General features: G+C 54.1%; 1 protein-coding gene across 4 annotated transcripts in view; it reads right to left on the bottom strand.

The window, feature by feature from the left end:
• Window positions 1–3,420: 3,420 nt before the first annotated feature.
• The window catches only part of ASAP1 (ArfGAP with SH3 domain, ankyrin repeat and PH domain 1), a 350,132-nt gene continuing 333,328 nt past the window's right edge, over window positions 3,421–20,224 (bottom strand). For all 4 annotated transcript variants that reach the window (XM_045078132.1, XM_045078133.1, XM_045078130.1 and 1 more), the window contains 5 exons: window positions 17,580–17,649; window positions 15,298–15,356; window positions 10,075–10,574; window positions 8,733–8,855; window positions 3,421–6,070 (listed from right to left, as the gene is read on the bottom strand). In XM_045078132.1, coding sequence (XP_044934067.1) covers window positions 5,996–6,070; window positions 8,733–8,855; window positions 10,075–10,574; window positions 15,298–15,356; window positions 17,580–17,649 — 827 coding nt within the window. In that variant the 3' untranslated portion in view covers window positions 3,421–5,995. The remainder of the gene's footprint in view (window positions 6,071–8,732; window positions 8,856–10,074; window positions 10,575–15,297; window positions 15,357–17,579; window positions 17,650–20,224) is intronic.

Below are 20,224 nucleotides of genomic sequence, written 5' to 3' on the forward strand. Positions count from 1 at the left end.
TTTTCCTCCTCCTGCCCGATTCCCTTGTCTTCCCCTTTCCTGGCAAGCTGGCTCCCCACCCCAGCATCTTCCACTTGGGCACAGACCAGACAAGGCCTTGGCTTTTGGTGGGAAAGCGAACCCCAGGCCCCGGGCTCCAGTCCGGAAGGGCAAGTGGGAAAGCCTGGGTGTGTCCGCTGCTCTATTACCTCTAGGGCTTGCTTTCTAGCCCTGTACACCGAGGTCTGGATCGGGCAGCCGTTGCCTGGTGTCCGGAGGGGGAGCTGGCCAGGGGAGTCCTGGTGTCTGAGCTTGCTAAGTGGTCCCAGCTGAGCAGGAACTAAGCTTGCACATTCGGACAATGCATTCTTGTGAATCTTTGTTCCGCAGCTTAGTGCTCCATAAAAAGAGGGCCATTGTCAAGCCGCCTGTTTACTGGGTGGGAGTCAGCAATATGCAGGGAAGTGGGCAGAGCGAATGAGGCTCAGAGGCTCCCTGGCCTGGGCCTGGCTGGGGCGGGTACTCCCCATGCCTTTAATCGGAAGGTGCTCCCCGTGCTCACAAGACCCGCCCCCTTCAACAGCAGGTGCTTTTGCTGGGTTTCCTGTGTTCACTCATTCAAGGAATACTCAGCAGTCACCAACAGCATGTCAAGCATGGCATAAATCCGTGTTTCTGATTTCTCACCTGTTACTGAGGAAAGTGAGGTTTCTTTCTCTCTCTTTTTAAAGATATTACTTATTTGAGAGAGAGTGACCCAGGGAGAGAGCATAATAAGCAGGGGGAGGAGCAGACTCTCTGCCGAGCGAGGAGCCCAATGTGGGGCTCCATCCCAGGACCCCGACATCAGGACCTGAGCTGAAGGCAGATGTTTATTCACTGAGCCACCCAGAGGCCCCAAAAGTGAGGTTTCAAGTTGTTGTTTTTGAGGGGCTGAGAGGGCCTGGAGTCCCCCCGCCGGAAGTGCATGGGAATCCTCGGGGGATGCCGGCTGGCTGCAGACTCCTGGGCTCCCCGGAGACTTAGAAGGACAGACTGAATCTCCGAGGTCAGGGCCCTGGAGTCTGACTTTCATGCTGAGGCTCCCCTGATGATGCCAGCACAAACCTGAAAACCTGGCCCTCGTGGGTGTCCAGGCCAGCGTGCAGATGGCACATTTGCGATCTGCTTGGACCTATAAAGAAGAATCTAGGATTCTGTCCACAGAAGCGTGAGGCCCAGCAAGTCTTCTCCCCAGGCGGTTGTCTTCTCCCGGGGCGGTTTTGCAGAAGGTCAAAGTTTTGGCCTCTGAGCCTCAGACTAGGGTTTGCTGTGTGGTAAGATTTTTGCAAAACAGCTGTGTTTATCTGAACTTTAATTCCTGTTTTCAGGAGCTGGTGTTTCAGTGTTAGCACAGGGGGCTGCTGTGCTCACAGATGCACAGTGGCTTGTACACGGCTGTCTCACTGGACACTTCGTACGTGCACCGGGACCTCTGCGTGCAGTCGGACCTCTGGCTCTCCTGGCAGAGCAGCTCAAGGAACACTCCCTGGAGGACCCTCTGAATGGCAAACTACATGACATTTCATGGTTCACACCTTCCCTGATGGGCTAACCTACCCACGGAAGGCTGGCGCAGGCTGGCAGGGCTCCAGTTTCCCTTCAAAAAGGGCAGCCAGAGAACATAAGAGCAACACAGAGGCGGCGTGGGTCATGGCTGGTGGCCACATGGGCTCTAACCTCTGGGTTTGAGTCTGGCTCTGGCCTTCACTGGCAACTTGACTTTTGGCAAGTTATGATGGATCTGCCCGAGCCACAGCCTGCTGGACAGTAAAACGGGGAGCGCCTGGAGCAGCTTCCTAGTGCTGCGGAGCGGACTGTCCTGCTGCCAGAGCCCCAGTGCGGGTGAGCCGTCCCTATGCAGGTGGGGGCACCCAGGACTCGGGGGGGGGCCCTGCTGCAGCTTTGCCTGGGTACGCTTCCCACCAGTGGGGGCCGGGGGGCAAAGTGATTGGTGCTTCTTCAGCCCCCCTCCCCACAGGTTCCTCAGGGACAGAGTACGGGGTTCCTCCCTGCAACCACAGGCCTGGTCTCCTCTTGATGCAAAGAGCATGTTTGGGGAACTTACACGCTCTGCTGTTTAAGGGTAAGGTGACCTCCTGTGCAGCCCAGGCTGGGGCTGGGGACGCTGGGCTGAATGTGCCCCGCTGGGGGAGGGGGCACAGTGTCAGCTGAGGCTCTCACACACACACACACACACACACACACACACACACACACACACACGTGTTTCGGGAGAGGCCAGGGAGTGGGACAGCGGAGGGAAGGCTCTTGCGGAGGCCACAGGGACATGGGCTCATAGTGCCCTTGAGCAAGGCACCTCAGCTCTGTGAAGGCCTGGGCCTCAAGAGGGGACTGAATGCACACACAGGAAACGGGCTCATCAACCGTCTAGCATTTGAAGGACTGAAGGCTGGGAGGTCAGACGTTCCTCTGGTTTCTAGCATCACTGGGGGAGGGCCGTCCGGGGCTCTCCACATTCTGGAGGGGCTGCTTCTGAAGCGGGGCAAGTCTGTTCACTTCAGACAGACACCGTCCAGGTTTAAAATAACAGAGAACCAATGTAACCGTTGTAACACTGTGATTAGAGAGAGAGTGGCGGCCCCTTTGCCTGAGTTATCCAGGTAACTCCATCAGCCTGTCCCAGAACTATCCCGAGAATCACTGGTTTCTATGCCAAAGCCCGTTTTTCCCTGGCAGCGTGCTCTGTAGAGTTCATCTGGTCTAGGTGTATGCACAAGCACTAAAATCTACCAGAGTTCTCGAAAGGAAACAGAAGGAAAGCCGAACACTCCAGAGTCTTCCACGTTGTAGCTTCAGGCGGCTTTCTACCTCGGCTCCTCCGGCTGGAACTTCGCAGTGCAACCAGGAACTATCCGAGCACAGCCTTGGGGGCCAGAACCACTTGTGTGGACTCCGGACTCGGTCACACCAGCCCACGGCACCTCCTACATGACAGTGAACACCCCTGAGCCCCCTTTTTGGGCTCTGTAAAGCGGAGAGGTGCACGCACGTTTCTTGCTGTCTTGAGGGCGAGAAGAGATCATGTAGGCCCAGTGCCTGGCCCTGGGTCTCCTCCTCACAGGCAGTGCTGGGAGCAGCAGCTACAGGAAAAGAAGGAACCGCCCAGCAGCCCGAGGGCTGGGCATCGTCCTCCCTCTTCAGGTGCGGTGAGTGCATGGAGGCGGGAGGGGAACGGGGGGACCCCAAATGCTGAGCTCTTATGCTTTGTAAGCTGAGGCAAGCGATGGACATTGATGTATCCAGAGTGAGCTCGGACAGAGGAGCCGGACTGACCTCTGTCACCTACCCCCAGACCCCCCAAAGCCCAGCCAAGTGGAGTCTTGACTCTCTCCAAGTGGAACATAGTGGACAACTCACAAAATGGCTTGATTTCAGATGTTTGGGATCAACCGAGAATATGTTTATTTAAAAGCAATTTAAATATTTAAAAAAGTAGAAATTAACACATACAGTACTGAGAAATGGTCACATTAAATACATGTGAAACGACAAGCGTACTGATGTCTGGTGGTAACATCCAGGTGAGGGTTTGGAATTTGCCTCGTGGCACTATGGGATTCCTACACGACATGTAGAGGTTCTAGGCAATAAAAAAATAAATAGCAATTGCTGTTCAACAGTAAAATAAGACACAGACTATTTGCAGAATGTAACTTTCCCTTCTGGGGGAAAAAAAGAACTAATTAACTATTTTTTTTTCATAAGGTTCCATACCTTCAAAATACTATATCATGTACAAAACTGCAGATTTGCAGTGGCTCACTGAGTTTAAGAACAGTATCAGATTCACACTCGACCAAGATCCCCAAAGGCATTCCTACCTGGCTTTCCTATGTCCCACAGTAAGCTGGATTAGGGGGATCTCAAATTCCTCAGGGAAAACAAAAACAAAACCAGAGGTGGGGGAGAAGGTATTAAAAAAATGCATTTGTGTAAGTGGTCTCAAAAGAAGAAAAAGAACAGACAATGACTCCATGTAATTTTAGACATCGAGGTTTTGAGTTTTTTAGAAAACCAGTTTATTTTGATATCAGCTGAAAATACTGTAGGCCACAGAAACAAATAGTTCTTTAATGCAACTAAAACTGTGTACTTGAATGAACCAGGACTCTAGGTCACTTCGGATGGCGACTTCCTGTCCCGACACCAGTGCGGCCAGTAAGCAGGGCTGCACTCGCCCGGCCGCCTGCCACCACCACTCTCGCCTTCTGTGTGGGGCTCTTGGGGTACCCCCCTGCCCAACCACCCCACCCTGGGCGGCAACTGCTTCAACTCACTTTCCAGGAACAGCTGAGAAGTTGTGTTGCAGGTCTGTCATGCAAGGTTTACTTATTAGGTGGTTATTCCAAGTTTTCGTAGTACTCACTTAAGCAGAACTAAATGGATACTCACTGAGCACGGAGACTCTATTAAGGAGGGCTTTTCCTAGGGGTTCGGTGGGATGTTGTGCTTCTGTGAAATGAACCTTTCTCTCTTACTGCCGAGGTCAAGGGCTTAGTAGGATTAGCTTTCTGTGTGGCAGCCCACAGAGCCGTGTAAGCGAACGTGACACCAGAAGGCCCCGGGGGTCTTGGAATCAAGAGGGCAGCCCTGCTGCGCAGGGAGGTCAGCTGTGTTCTTGGCAAAGTCCGGGGCCGGCGTTCTAGCGGTCAGACAGACGGATGGGGCCCGGACGGGCGGACACGGAGGGAGACCCGCTCACAGCGCCTGGCTGAGAACTGGCCTGACCATCACGCGTCCACGGCACCGAGTGTGAGGCTGGCAGGCTCGCCGGCCACGGGGGCAGAGCCGGGAGCGCGGAGCGAGGAGAGGAGGCGTCAGCACCGGGATTCTGCGGCAGCGGAACGGCGTGAGGGGCCGACGTTCAAATTCCGTCATCTTCGCGAACCATCTTGTCACGCATTTGAACTGATCAAGGAAAAAACTAAGAAAATAATTTAAATTGATGTGTTCGGGGCTGTAACACAGGCGAAGGACGCTAATCAGAAGAGGAGATGGAACTTCACGCTCTGAGAAAGCCGAATGACTGGTTAGAAACAGATATTGTTGCAATCTTATAATTTCTGCTTTAATGGCGATCAAGTTAAAAAATGTACAGTTCCACTTGTCCATACTATTCCTTTATAAAAGGCAGATTTCGGGTAAGCTTCTAAATGCATGCATAATGTAGAGGCTAATGCTTCCTGGCGGTCCTCAGTTCCTGAAAGTTGAGCTTCTTCAGGTGTGTTCTAAGCTTTTGTCAAAATAGTCGTGAAGGATATGTTATTTTTGCATAATGAGGTAATATCTCAGGGGCGGGCACGCCTCACCAGAAGACCTTATACACCCACCTGGCCTAACTGCGCGAGGCTGCGGGACCGGAAAATGCCACCAAAGGGGTCGGGTCGGCGAATCTTTTGCTGAAGGAATAACACTTACACTGAACCGAGCACTTCTCTGTAATAAACACCAACGTCGGTTTTTGTAGCTGTAAACTGTGTACACAGATCAGCTACAGGCTGGTCTGTCCTGGACTAGAAGTCTCGCCTGGAGAACAGAGCCCACCTCTCTGCTACTGTCGCGTTTGCAGTAACACAGCTGAGAACACTGTTGCGTTAGGAACAGAGTCGATTCCCTGCCTTTCCACGGTTGCTGGAGACCACTCTTATGGGCAAAGCCAGCAGTTCCGAGATTCCTGGTTTCGTCTGTCTGCCGGGAAAGCAGCACAGAGGTGGGCGTGCTAGGTGGCCAGGGGGGCGGACCAGTACGGCGCGCCGGGTCCCAGGGCCCCCGACACCGGCGAGCGCAGATGCCCCCCGGGTATTTACAGCACACACCACGGCCCTCCTGAGGCGGCGCTTCCGGAGTCTCTCTTCTGTAACAGCAGCTATATACACACGTGTGCACGGGGTTACGTGGAGGCGGCGGTCTCGCATGACGATGTGGACGATCTTAATTACGGTTCTGCTTTTTGCTAGTCGGACAGGATGTGAACAAAGGACACCGGAAAGACCCCCTTCCTTTCAGGCTGTCCTTCAATGTGCCCAATCTGTAGGGAGAAGAGAGAGTTGTCAGGCTGGAGGCAGCCGGCAGCTGCCCAGTGACAAGCCCTGTGGCTCACAGTCCCCGTGGACTCGGCCCACAGGCCTGGGGTGGAAGGCGCGGACCCTCCCCCGCCCTCTGGGGGACCACACACAATCGCAGAACAACAGAAGGTGCGGCCCACTCCACGCACACGCGGCCGCCCCGTGAGGACGCCCTTCCTGGGACCCTCGTCTTATACCCGGGGTGTCCATGGCCTGCCCCCCAACCAGGTGGAGAGCCTGCCCGTGGTCTCCCACAGGGCACAACTCGAGTCCGTGCTCGTCACCCAGGGCACAACTGTCTCTCTGCTGAGCGACCTCGGACAGGCCTTGCGGGCCTCTTGCCTGGAAGATGGGGCTAAAATACCCTTTCCTCTCAGGCCTGCGGTGAGATCGCACAGTCACCAGTCACCCAGGTGGGAAGGGCTGCTCTGGACCGAGCTTGTTTCCTGGTTGCTGTGGGGGAAGGAGACGGTGAGGGCAGCTCTACCATCTGCTGCCCGAGCCTGTGCCACAGTCTCCCAGGAGAACTTGCCAGTGATCTCAGACCAACACTCACTGCAGGACAGAGAATCCCACCGCGAGCCTTCCACAGAAGGAGCAGGGCGTGCACGCTGGCTTCAAACGACGAGCGCAGAGAGAGGAGGGCGGCCGGAAGAGGGGCCAGGCCGGCTCTCATCCCCACCCACAAACCCCCGCGGCGCCCACGGCGGCTGCAGCAGGAGCTGTGGGCTAGCCTGGCTGCTCCCTCCATCTCCCAGCTCTGTGACCTTGGGCCACCACTGGGCTACTGGGCGCGCTCTTCTTGAGGGTGGAACGGGCTGCAGACCTGGCTTCCCCGGCTCAGGGGGCCTCACTCCCTTGGTGTCCTGCACGTGAGCGGGTTTTGTGACTCGGAAGTCAGTGGAGGCAAGGGCAGCGTTGCTTTGTCTGGCTAGGCAGACGTGCTGCCGGCACACAGAACTCCCACTGAGCATGACGCTAGAGGCACCGGTGAGAACTTTCCACTTACTCCCTCTGGGTCCTCTGCTGTCGTCACTGGTGTCTTAGCAAAGGATCTGATCACTACCTGCTTATGACAATATCAACGTATCCCCAAATGAGTTCTTGGGACACCTTTGTGAGGCAGGGTTACTCCTGTCCCATTTCTGAGCAGGAAACAGCTGACAGAAGGAACAAGCCTTAGCCACGGCCACAGAACGACTCAGGGACTTGCCCTGGGGTCTTCCGGGCCATCTCCTTGTCATGTCTCCAAGATGGCTCTTGAGCAGGCCCAACTCTAACGGAAGAGGCAGGAAAGACCACAGGGCCACCGCCAGCACGTCTGTCCCCGAGAGAGAGGGAGCAAGAGGCCTCATCACTTCCTTCGGGGCATCTCTGCTTCAGCACCTGCAAATTCCAGGCCCGTAATGCTGTTCACCCAAGCATCCCTGGCTTCCACCCACCAGAGGCTCAGGGCAGCCCCCTCCGGTCCTGACAATCGAAATTCCTCCCACACGGCCAAAGGTCCCTGGAGGGCAAAACTGCCCCTGCCTGAGAGCCGCTGCTTTGGTACAAGTAGAATCCCTATGGCTGTGACCAAGAGTCTGGAGGCATTCTCCAGGCCCAAAGGTACATGCACACCTGTACGTGTGTATACGTGTGTGTATGTGTACATGTTAAGTATGCATGTGTGTTTCTGGGCCAGCGCGGGCTCTGTGGGCTGAGCTATGAACCACAGGTCCCTTTGGGCTGGTGGCACACAGGCTGCCAAGGAAGCAGCGTCTCCACACCGATGCTGGGAAGCTCTCAGCCAGGAGAGAAGTAAGACCACCACCCACGACGCCTCTGGCCCGCGGGCTGTCCCAGGAGCCTTACTCCGGACATAGACTGAACAGCACAGACCCGTGGGGCCGCGCTTCTCATCACTGAGAATTTGCAAATGGCCACTGCGTGAGGACCACGAGGCCTTTCCTTCCAGACACCTGAGCAGCAGGTTTTTTTTTTCTTTTCTTTTTTTTTTTTTTTTTTTTTAAGATTTTATTTATTTGTTTGAGAGAGAGACAGTGAGAGAGAGTGCATGAGAGGGGAGAAGGTCAGAGGGAGAAGCAGACTCCCCATGGAGCTGGGAGCCCGATGTGGGACTCCATCCCGGGACTCCAGAATCATGACCTGAGCCGAAGGCAGTCGTTCAACCAACTGAGCCACTCAGGCGCCCATGGGCAGCAGGTTTTAATGTAAAAGGGATTGTTACAGGTATTTTTCGCTTACTCCTCTAAAATCAAGAGGAAGGTGTCACGCCCCACTTGACAAAGACAGAACGGCAGGCTGGGTGAGGGAGCCCGAGGCCGGCACGGAAGGCGGAGAGCACGGAAGGCGGAGAGCACTCAGGCCCCGAGAGGATTCGGAGTCTTGACTGCCTGCTCCCAGCTGCGTGCTTAGCCCTCCCGAGCTCCTGTCTCACATCTGAGATGGCCGGAAATGCCCGTGGCTCACAGGCTGTGTGAACACGAGGGTCGACCACCCGCACACGTTAGTTCGCCCGACCCCATCTCAAAGCCCCGCGGCTGTGCGTCTAGCACGACCGCGGTAGGGGAGGACCGCCGCCGAGGACGCTGGAGGGGGGCGGGCGCCCGGCCGGGTACGTACCCACCACTCCTGGTCCTCCTCCCCTGTGACGACAATCACTTCCCCCTCCATGAAGGTGAGCTCATCGTCATTGTCCGCCTGGCAGTCGTAGATGGTCTTCACTCGCCTCACCTTGTTTTTCCCCTTGAAGACAGAAGCGGGGCGTTAGTGGGAGGAAAGGACACACCGACCTTGGGCGTGTGGTTTAACCTCACTGAGCCTCAATTTCTCCTCTGTCAAGGGGGAGGCCTGTCCGCCAGGAGCCCAGGAGCTGTGTGCTCCCTCTCTCTTCCCGAGCACTAGGACGGAGCCTGGCGTCTGGAGGGCCCGCTGCCCATCATGTTCACAGGCAAACCGCGGGTGGGGATGGAGATCCCGCCTCCCCAAAACCCCCGAGGCTCCCTGCCCTCCCCACCCCCGAGAGCAGCTTGCAGAGATGACAGCAGAGTCTAAAAATGGATTTGGGAAACATGATGTAAAGAGAAATGTGCAGCTTCTGCATACTGAATGCACAGCATAAACAAATTTCTCAGTCCCCTCGCGGAAGTACGAAGTCAGCACATGCTGGTTAAACAGGGCGGCGGCCCTGGGCGGGAGGATCCCAGGCAGTTCCCCGAACTGTTCTAATTTGTGATCAGTTTTCACTTGTGCTTTTTATCTGTTGGGACTGCTGGTTCTTTGCGAATAGGAAGATGGAAACAGAGAAATCCTCTTCTAGAGGTTTTTGGAGCCCAGCTCATTCAGTAATTAGTATGAAAAAAAGCAAGCTGTGTCTCTCTGTGCCCCGGTGTCTCGCTCAGTCCCCCTGCTCCTTTCTGCAGCCTGTCCCGGGAAGTGCTGGCTCGAGGGACTGCAGCTGTGCGAGGCTTAGTGGCCTCAGCTCCAAGGCCCTCAGGGGCTCCTTGATCATGGGGAGGATTCGATGAGGGCATAAAACCACGGTCAAGTGCAGAGCCTGAGCCGGCATCTTGCACAAGGCCATCTGGGGCGCCGGGACTCTGCTCTCCCATGGCAATGCTATTTTTATAACGAGCCAGGGCAGAACTGTTGTGTGTGTGTGGGGTGCCTTTTGGTTCTCACCGACCGTGCTCCTCAGCCTGGGACACCAGGGCCCTTGCTGGGTTGCAGAAGACGGCAGGACCAATGACCACTGAATCCTCTGGCCCGGAGAACTAAGTCATGGGCCCAGGTGCCGCAGCGAGCGCAGGTCGTGAAACCTGCCTGCGGGAGTCCGGCACTCACGTCTCTCGCCATGGGGCTCGGGCCTGCCACACCGCGGAACCCTGGCTGGGGCGCAGGCCCTCCCTCCAGGTTTCGGAGTGTGGCAGAGTCTGCCAAAGCCTCAGAACTGGCCTCTACCCACCGTGTTGATTTTCCTGGGCAGTGGTACAGGCGTCTCAGGCAGGGTGGGCGTGAGGTCAGTGGCATCTTCGGACGCTTGCTTTTGGATGGCATCTCGGGACTGCACGTTTGGGGAGAGATCTGCCGGGTGTGACTTCTGGGTGACGTCGGGGGGCTGCTGGGCCTTGGGGGACACCTCTCCAGTCTGGGACTTCGCCAGCAGGTCTCCCAGCTGCGGTTTGGGAGGCAGGTCCTTCATCTGCGGCTTGGGAGGTAAGTCTGCCAGCTGGGGCTTGGGGGGCAGGTCGCCCAGCTGGGGCTTGGGGGGCAGTTCTCCTGGCTTCGGTGGCAAATCTCCGATTTGGGGTTTGGGAGCCAGTTCCGTGGGCTTCGGTGGCAGGTCTCCGGGTGGTGGCTTCTGTGGTAACTCTGCCAATGGCGATGACTTCTGGAAGATCTCGGCTGGGATGTTGGCTTTGTCCAGGGAGAGGTGATGGCTGGTTTCTGTTTTCCTTAGTGCCACTGTGGGAAGCAAGCGTAGAGAGGGAGGTCTCCAGAGGGGCCCCAAGGCAGGGAAGTGCTGCCCTCTACTTTGGTCACCGGGAGGACGGGGCCCGGTGGCGGTGGGGTGCGTGTGTAGTGTGTGCCCGCTCCAGGGCGAGACCCAAGTGCACAGGTGTGCAGTGCCCGTTCTTAGAGGAAAAAAGCTGGAAGCCTGGAAGGCGTCCACATGACCATATGTGATTTCATGCCTCAGTTACCTAGGAACGGGATATCCAAACTAATCCAGAACTAAAAAAAAAAAAAAAAGACTGGAATACAAACAGGTTACAGAAAATTAGACATATAGAGTTAGGTTTTCCACAAAACTACAACCTAAACATAGCCATTTACAGTAATGTCCCGTAATTCCTTCTGGACTCTTGCACACAATTTCCATAGACAGAACTGTGATCTGCTTTTATCTATATACTGCTTATTTGTCAGGTCAGTAAAATTCCTCTAATGGCAATAGATAATTTTTTTAAAGATTTTATTTATTCATAAGACAGCATGAGCAGGGGGAGGAGCAGAGGGAGAAGGAGAAGCAGGCTCCCCACTGAGCAGGGAGCCCAATGTGGGGCTCGATCCCAGGACCCTGAGATTATGACCTGAGCCGACGGCAGACGCTTGAGTGACTGAGCCACCCAGGGAGCCAGCAGTACATAATTTTTAATGTTGCATTCTGTCCCATTCCGTAGCTGTATCAGAATTTAAATTCCCCATGTCTCTGGGATTTCCATACTACATACGAGGTCAAAGGTCTCTCCTCTCGCCACCTCCGCCACCCCGCTGAGGAATCTCTGCTCCACTTTGGCCATACAGCCACACCTACTTAGGAAACCCTACACCAGATTACACCACAGACTTTGTAACTTTGTTTCTTGTCCACTTACTATGTTCCAGAGACTGTGGGAGGCAGGTCCTCCCTATTCCCTGTACGGCCATGGTATCAGGATTCTAGTTTGTGGAACCATTCCCACAGCTCTTGGCACAGCTCTATCGGTGGGACCTAGGACACTGAAGACAGGTCTCCAAGCCCAGCTCCACCATATGCTTGATTTGCTGTGTGATCTTGGGTAAATGACACAACCTCCCTGTGCCTCACCTTCCTTATTTCTAAAACAGGAATTAAGAATTTGCCAACAGGCCCTGGCAGGCTCTAAGTATCCTCTAAGGGTATTATCACTACTGTAAGGCAGGGTTCTTTGAGGCCAGGACTCATATTTTTACTTATCCTTGGAACACTGGCTCCTGGTATGCACAGAGGCCAAGCATATCGTCTGCATTCAGCAAGGAAACAGCTGACTGAGGCACACTGAGTAAGTCACACTAAGAATTGTATTCTGGAAGTACAATACATTCAGAAAGATACTCTTACAGTTTACTATGAACAACAACAAAACAAAACAAAAAGTAAAGATGAACCCCAAGGCTGGCAACTGTCACAAGCTGCCCTGTGGCTGCTTCTGCTCATGGCCTGCTCAGCCACGTCCCAGCGCACAGGCTGGCCCTTGACCTTCAGCTGACAGGGCTCAGCTCAAGGAGTTCAAGCAAGCCAGAGTCCTCTCTTGCAAGTCACACACGGGGTAAAGGCCAAGTCTGAGGCAGCAGTGAGAGGGGCTGGGGAGCTTCCCGAGGCGGCGGGGCTGGCCAGCCTTGCTGTGCACCCCTCATGGGGGAACAGAAACTGTAAGCGCCAGGCGGATGCAACCCCAAGACATTCGAGTCTGGTTCGAGGAACTGGTTCTTTAGGAGGGACAGGAGCCAAGCAACGCAATGCTTGTGGCCCAACGTGCGGCACGGCGCCGTTCACAGCTGACAAGCTGCGCTCCATGTGGCTGCGGGATGACAGGGTCCATCTAACACTTCACAGCACCAGCCAGCAGAATACCGTGCAGCCAGTGAAAGCTGTTTGTGATGGAAAATGTTTCTGATGTATTATGTCAAAAAAAATGCCCCCCCCCCCAAATCAAAACCTAAAACAAAAAAAGTACAGTAAAAAAAGATATAAACTAATTGAGTATGTTGGGTGATATGACAGGTGGTTTGTATTTTTCTTCTCTTTGATTGTTATTTTTTAAAATCTTCTACAATGAATACATGTGGTTTTATAATAGGGAGAAACAAAATAAGAGAATTTCTCCTCTAGGGAAGCTTGCCCAACCTTTGGCTGTTCCTTTTCCAATCTGGTTTTATGTTTTCCCCTTTCCAATTAAAAGTCCTTTCTGACCCTCCTACACTGTTGGTGGGAATGCAAGTTGGTGCAGCCACTCTGGGAAACACTCTGGGAACAGAGGTTCCTCAAAAAGTTGAAAGTAGAGCTACCCTATGACCCAGCAATTGTACTATTGGGTATTTACCCTAAAGATACAAATGTAGTGATCCGAAGGGGTACGTGTACCTGAATGTGTTTATATCTATAGCAGCAATGTCCACAATAGCCAAACTATGGGAAGAACCTAGATGTCCATCAGCAGATGAATGGATAAAGAAGATGTGGTATATATATATACAATGGAATACTATGCAGCCATCAAAAGAAATGAAATCTTGCCATTTGCAACAACGTGGTGGAACTAAAGGGTATTACGCTGAGTGAAATAAGTCAATCAGAGAAAGACAACTATCATATAATCTCTCTGATATGAGGCATTTGAGAGGCAGAGGGGGGGCTTGGAGGATAGGGAAGGAAAAAATGAAACAAGATGCGATCGGGAGGGAGAGAAACCATAAGAGACTCTTAATCTTATAAAATAAACTGAGGGTTGCTGGGGGTTGGGGTGGCTGTTGGCTGGTGATGGACGCAGGGGAGGTGTGTGCTGTGCTGTGCTGAGTGCTGTGAAGTGTGTAAACCTGGCAATTCACAGACCTGTACCCCTGAGGCAAATAAAACATTATATGTTAATAAAAATGATTAACCAAAAAAAAAAAAAAAAAAAAAAAAAAGTCCTTTCTGAACTGCCTCTTTAACTCTGAAGGAATGACAGGCAAACTTGCCCCCAAACTGGATCACAGTGTCACTGCTGGAGTGGGACCCATTAGGAATAAGAAAGAGACGCTGGGCAGGGCCTCTTTCTGGGTGTCATGTGCAGGCCGGCAGGGGCGCGAGGCCGTGAGGGAAGGGTGGGGGGAGGCTCGGGTCCTGTTCACTGAGAACACAGAAGCCAAGTCACTTGGAGGACAACAGAGAAGGTGTGAAGGAGACGAGGGCAGGGCGAGGGCGAGGGCGAGGCAGAGGGCCCAGCAGCGGGAGGGCAGCAGGCAGCCTCGGAGGACTGCGTGAGCTCGGGAGTCAGGAAGCAGAGCGGAGCTGCCGTCCGGACTCTGGTTCTCCAGCCCGGAGCTGGTCAAGAGAGCAGAACCGGCCCACGAGGCGTGTGGAGGAGGACAGTGTTAGGAGAGACGCCTGCTTACGTACGAACCAGTGCGGGACGGTGAGAATGACAGCAGCCATGGGGGTGAGCTGCTGCGCTAAGAACTGCTGCGGTTCGGGAGCAGGCTGAAGGCAGCTGGACAGGAAGGTGGAAGGAATCAGGGGTCGCGCGTGACCAGTGGGGGAAGAGCACAGGGCTGACTCGGGGCAGACTGCTGACAGCGGGCACAGTGCCCCGAAAACACTCCAAACTTCTCTGGGATCAGGACAGCCCTTTGGGCAGAGGTTAGAAGAGGAAAACAATGACTTGAGATAAAGACTCAGTAAATCCAGGGAAAGCTTCCTTTGTGTTCCACGAGAATGCACTGACAGCCACCTGGGACTCTCTCATTGTACTACACAGGAGCCCGGTCAGTGCACTGCCAAATACGCCACTTTCCCAAAGACCCGGGGGAGGGGTGGGTCCCAGCTTCCCATGGTGAATCCCTAACTTTGACTTCTGGGGACAAAGTCTTGCTGTAGGCCCGGAAACCCATGGGACGGGCGCGAGGCCCTTAAGCCTCCATCTGCCCTGTGGCCTTGCAGCCCTAAGCGAGGACGGATAAGGTGAACCAAAGGCGTCTGTGGGTGTTCTCAGCTCCCAAGCTGGAGCTGGCAACAAAGAAGAAGGAGCAGATAAGACAACGGACATGCTGGTCTTATGGATAAAAAGCTCGATCTGGATTAAGGAAGATCTGCTCAAAGAACCGAGTGTCTTTGCTTGGCAGGGAAGCAGCATTTACAGACACTGCTTTCTTGTGCTTCTCAGAGCACGAGTATCTCTACTTTGCATGATGGATGCCATCCCAGCCAAGGATTTCTGTGCCATGGAAAGTGAGGGGCTTTCTGAAGCATGACCTCATTTCATCCTCACAAAACCTCACGAAGCAGGTATTCTTGCTCGTGTTTACGGGTGAGGAATCAGGCTTCGGGAACCTTCCGAGTCCCTGGCCCAGGCCACACGGTGAGTGGCAAAGCTGGTACTGGTTCCCAGGTCTCAGACTGTGCTTTGCAAGAGGAGAAGGAATGGTATCCCCAGACCCAGAGATGATAGCATATCTTCTAGAAAAGGACTGTGGTTTTTTGGGAAAAGTATAGCGTTTTCCTAATCACAAAAACTGAGTTTATAAATCTTTCTTTGTTGAATAGGTACTTATTGGGCACCTACCACATGCCAGATGCTGCTTTAGGCATCTGGGATTAAGCCATGAACTTAAGAGACAGAGACTGCTGTCCCCTTGGAGGGCACCATGACAGTCTAATTACGTGAACAAGAGAAAGAAATCTTACCTTTCTGAGGTAGTTTAGGAAGAACTCTTGGACCAAGGGCAGTCTTTGCAGAGCCGGTGCTAATTAATAAATAAAAATCATTCAGTATCTCAAAATGTTAAAATATCGCTAGTGATCTAATATTCAAGGAAATCACAGAGTTATGCTGAATTCTCTAAAAACCCTTTCAAAATTTCTTCAAGAAAAGATTACAGTCTGTTTTCCATAATTCAAAATTTGGCTGGGGAGGACCCAGGAAGGGGTGAACAGGCCAGCTCTAGGAATGACAAAGCCGCCACCTCCGCTCCTCAGGTAATGTCTGAGTGTCTGGCAGAGCATGATCGCAGAGGGCCACACCGACATCTGTCTCCACACAGGACACAATCTGCCACCCTAACTCTTGCCACCCCCCTGCCCCAGGTGAGGACACTGATGTCTGGGGACTTTCAGCAGAGGGTCCCAAGGCTGGCCAGGGGAGGAGCTTATAAATGGAGACCTCGTTCCGTTCATCGCCAGAGCGCAGGTGTCCTTGGGGGCACCAGAGCAGACAGTGTGGGTCTCAGACCTCCAGACTCTCCCCGAGCTTTCCCTCCTCTTGGAGCACTTACAAAACGAGTGGGGAAAAACACCCAAGTCTCGGGAACAGAAGTCCACCCCGTGGGGTCTGAATGATCCAATGCCCCCCCCACGCCCCTGCCTCCACCGATATGCCAGGGCTGCGGCGGGCACATGCGAGCCGGCTCCCGCGGTGCTCCTTCAGCAAGAGGCTGGAGCTATTCTCAGAGGACGCCAGGGCCCGGCAGCCCCAAGGACGCACAGCAGTCGAGCACCGGAGTCCTCTGTGCCAAGAGCGCCTCTGAATCTCCCGTCTGTCCTCTTCTGCCCTAGGGTGTCCCAAGGATTGGCTTTCCCCTCTTTGTCTCCTAACTGCCCTTAAAGGAACAGGGAAAGCCAAACCAACCCAACAAAACAGAGTCAAAGAAGCTGAAATGCACTTGCTGTCCCCTCCTAGCTGTCTCTCCTCAGCCCTCGTGAAACCCTACTGCCCCCAGACTATGGGACGTAAGGTCCCTGCGAAAACCCAAAGCTGAACCCGTTTGGCGCATGTTCTCAGGGAAGCACGCGTGTCGACTACTGACGGGAGCACGGCGGTGATTCCTGACCGAGGCCCTGGGCCAACAGCGGACGCCTGTGAGCCTGGGCCGCTTCCTGCACAAACGAACACGAGGCTGCCGCTGTGTGCACGTGTGTGTGTGTGTGTGTGTGTGTGTGTGCACGTGTGTGCATGCATGGGTGGCTTGATTCTCTTTAAAAAGCGTTTTGAAGCCACTCTCCATGTATCAGACACTCTCTCCCTCTGGAAGAAGACCCCAGAACTGCAGTCTGAGTCCCCCCACCCCCGCCCCGAGCTGGGTGGGAGGGGGACGGAGCGGGAATGATGGGCGGGACGTGAGGGGAAGCGATGTTGGGACGCGGAGGCGGAGGACCACTGGGCCGAGCCCAGCTCTGACATCTGCCACCACTTAACCTCAACTGTACAACGGAAGGAACAGTAATCGGTCTTTCTGACAAAGACGTGAAGACGAAGTAGGACAGCAGCATTAACATAAGTGGAGACTTTGTTTTGCTCTTTGATCAACTCTAGAAAGCAATCCCCCTACACCAGCTGACTCCTTCTCCCCGAGGTTTTGGGACTGGAAGTGGCTCTCTGTGTCTTTATCTCAGATCAGGCCTCTGGAGAAGTGTCTTTACACTGGGATTAGACAGATGTTGCCCACAGAAGATCTCCCAAAGCCAGCCCCCTGCTTCCATGAAAGGAGGGACGGTAGAGAGGCTGCTTTCAGCCTAGCTTAAGCAGATCTTACAAATGGGGGTCCTTGGAGAGTCCTATTTTTATGTCTGAAAATCTTTGGGCTGTCAGATCTCCCTGAGGACTGTTTTAACTCCCAAGTCTGTAAAAATGAGTTAAGAGTAACAAAACAAAGCTACTTAATTAAAAATTAAAAATACAGCCTCATTCTGGTAGACTCTGACATGCGGGAAGCGAGGCCTGTCCCCACCGGGAACCTGGAGGGAGCAGAGCCTGGCACTGGACACCCCAGCCTGCTGATGTGCCTGGACACAGTGGCTTGTCCCGGCGGGCCCCGAGGGCCAGGTGCACAGGCAGTATACGCTTCCTCTCCTCTCCCCATCAGCACCAGCTGGCAGGCCACACTTGGAATATGTTGCCATAACACCCGTTTCTAGAATTTCGAACAGCGAGCTGTGATCCCCGCCGAGGGAGAAAGGTGAAGGCAGCTTACCTCGATTGCTGAGACAGTCCCTCAAACTTGTTCGCGGTCTTACTTGATGACGACGGACCCACATCGTTACCTACAGGGAGACATCACACATCATGTTGCCTCTTCAGACAGGGAAGTGGAATGGCGCGACTTAGGACGAGGCAGACAGGCACCCTCTGGTTCCAAAAAGGAACCGGAAAGTTTCGAGCTACAACAGTATGCATTTGTAACTTTAAAACAAAACTAAGCACTGCTGTGGGCTCTGACAGTGTTTACTTTTTTTTTTTTTTAATTTTATTTTTTTAGCTATTCAACGACTATGTCGAGAAGGTGAGCAGCCTGCCCCCAGGCAAGGCCTATAAGATCACAGGACTTTGGGGATGTCCCCTTGGCTCAGGAACTTGTCCTTAGCTTGGGTGCAGGGAAAGAAGAGTAAAACCTCAAATTCACCCAGAGGCCGCATGCCGGGAGACAAGCCCTGGGAGCCAGACTCAGAATACACAACCATAAACTGTGTGTGTGGACGCTCTTCAGCAGGCTGGTGACAGCTGGCCGTCTGCGGGGCAAGACTCTTAGGCACTCTTGTCATCACTCCCTCAGACATTAGCATTTATTAAGCACCAACTAGGTACAAGGCTTGGATGGAGAGCAGGAGGCACCAAAGTAAATCAAATGTCACTGTTCTCGCCAAGCTTCTGATCCGGCCCAGGCAACGTGTGTACACAAGCGAGACTGACAGTACGGAATGAGGTCAACTGTGAACAGGGCTGGGTGCTATGGAAAGGAAACAGTGTCAAAACCCCACTAGTAAGAGGTGCAGGGAACGTCCTCTCTGCCAGACAGAGCACCCGAACGGCAAAGCACTTTCTAATGGGGAGGGGGGCAGCAAAACCGCGAACGTGTTCTTTGTCCAGGAGAAGGCAGGAAGACCGGTGAGGGGAAGTCCTGTGTGACCCATCCCACGGTGGGAGAAGCACACAGCCCCAGGCTGCCAGGAGCCCAGCTGTCTCTGGGACTCAGCTCATGTCCTTCCCCGCCCTTCAAAGGACTGCGGTGCGAAGTGCAGGCGTGCCCCTTCCTCCCCGGCCCGGACACCCACAGGATCCCCGGGGGGCCGTGGGGAAGGGGCTTGCTGACGAGAACCAGAGACGGGAGGGCAGGTGCAGAGGACAGGAGCGGCTGAAGCACCGAGCTCTGTACCCTACGTGCTGTCGGCCCCACAGCACCTGCGGCTGCCCAAGCGCTTCTCCCAACAGGAAGGACGGGCGTCATTATCCTCACTTTAAAGACGAAGCAACGCGGTGAAGGGCACTGGTGGCTGCAGGTCACACGGCCACCGATCTACTGGGAAGTCCTGACCGCGGGTCTACAGGCCTGTCGCTACCTGTCCTGCCGCCCCGATGGTGACGTCAGTAGCAGCCGCCACCGCTCCCTGAGTGTTTTCTCGGAGGGAGGTCCGGGGTAAGTATGTCACTGGGATCACGAGGTACTGAATCCAAGATGCCTCCCTGCTGTTTTTGAAGAAACACACAGAGCGGTACAGCGAAGCCCAGGGTCACGTGGCTGGTAGGGGTGAGAGCTGGGACACGGAGCCGAGGAGCCGGCCTCCGGGACCTGGACTAACCAGCCTTCTCACCGCTTGCCCCACGGACCCTCCCGGACAGGGAGAGGCTGGCGGAGGGCTAAGGCGGGGCTCCTGGACAGAGATTTCTGTAACTCTAGGACACACCCGCAGAAGAAACTAGCTCCACTGGTGTTACTCCGGCCGGTGATTTTCAAGTATAGCTTTATTTTAATAAGACCCTCCTCCGACCACCGGTCCATTTCCATGAGCCATCCCTGGTACTGACGACTCCTCCTGCAGCCTCGCAGGGGTCCTCCCCGCTACGAACGCCACTCACGGGGGCGTTTCTTTTCAGCAAGGTGTTTAGTGTGAGTCTTGGGGATTAGCTCTCATATCTCACATTTTGAAACTTCAATGAGCCGTAACAATGAACATGTCAAAGAAAATTCTACGTTAGGGTAAACCACTGCACCTGCTAATTCCCTTTCCACGTAGAAAACATTCCAAACCAGTGATTCTTAACCCTCTTACGTGCAGGATGGATTATGACACCACGTGGGCTGCAGAAGGCCCCTTGCTCCGTTTCCGGCCACCCACTCCAGTGTCACGCAGATGAGTGTGACAGATCACAGATCACCCCAGGGGCTGCGGTCTGACCCCGCAGCCCAGATGTCTGGGTCCTCCTTCAACCCTGCTCTCTGGCCACTTGAGGTGACTCTATTTCTCTCCAAAGACACTGTGTTTCTCTGCCTCCGTAACTGGCCCTCTGTCCGTTCTCTCTGCAACAGCAAACCCCTCCCCCCTCGCAGTGAACTCCTAGGCAACCTGCCAGGGGCCTCTCCAAAGCCAGCTTCTAGCCAGACTTGACCACCCCCTCCTCCCCGTCAGCCCACCACCGCTCATCACAGAGCAGTGGTCAAGAGTGCAGATTCCGGAGCCAGACAAGCCTGGGTTTGAACTCCAACCCTGCCATCACTCAGTGGGTACGAGTTTGGATTAAAATGCTTTTTCTACTAAGCCTCAGTCCCCTCACCTAGAAAATGGGAACAAAACAGGATCTACTCTGCCAGATGGTTATGAGCACCACAAAAGATAAACTATG

The sequence above is a fragment of the Mustela putorius genome, unplaced genomic scaffold (assembly GCF_011764305.1).
Source record: "Mustela putorius furo isolate JIRA1106 unplaced genomic scaffold, ASM1176430v1.1 tig00000228_pilon_pilon_pilon, whole genome shotgun sequence".
NCBI lineage: Eukaryota > Metazoa > Chordata > Mammalia > Carnivora > Mustelidae > Mustela > Mustela putorius.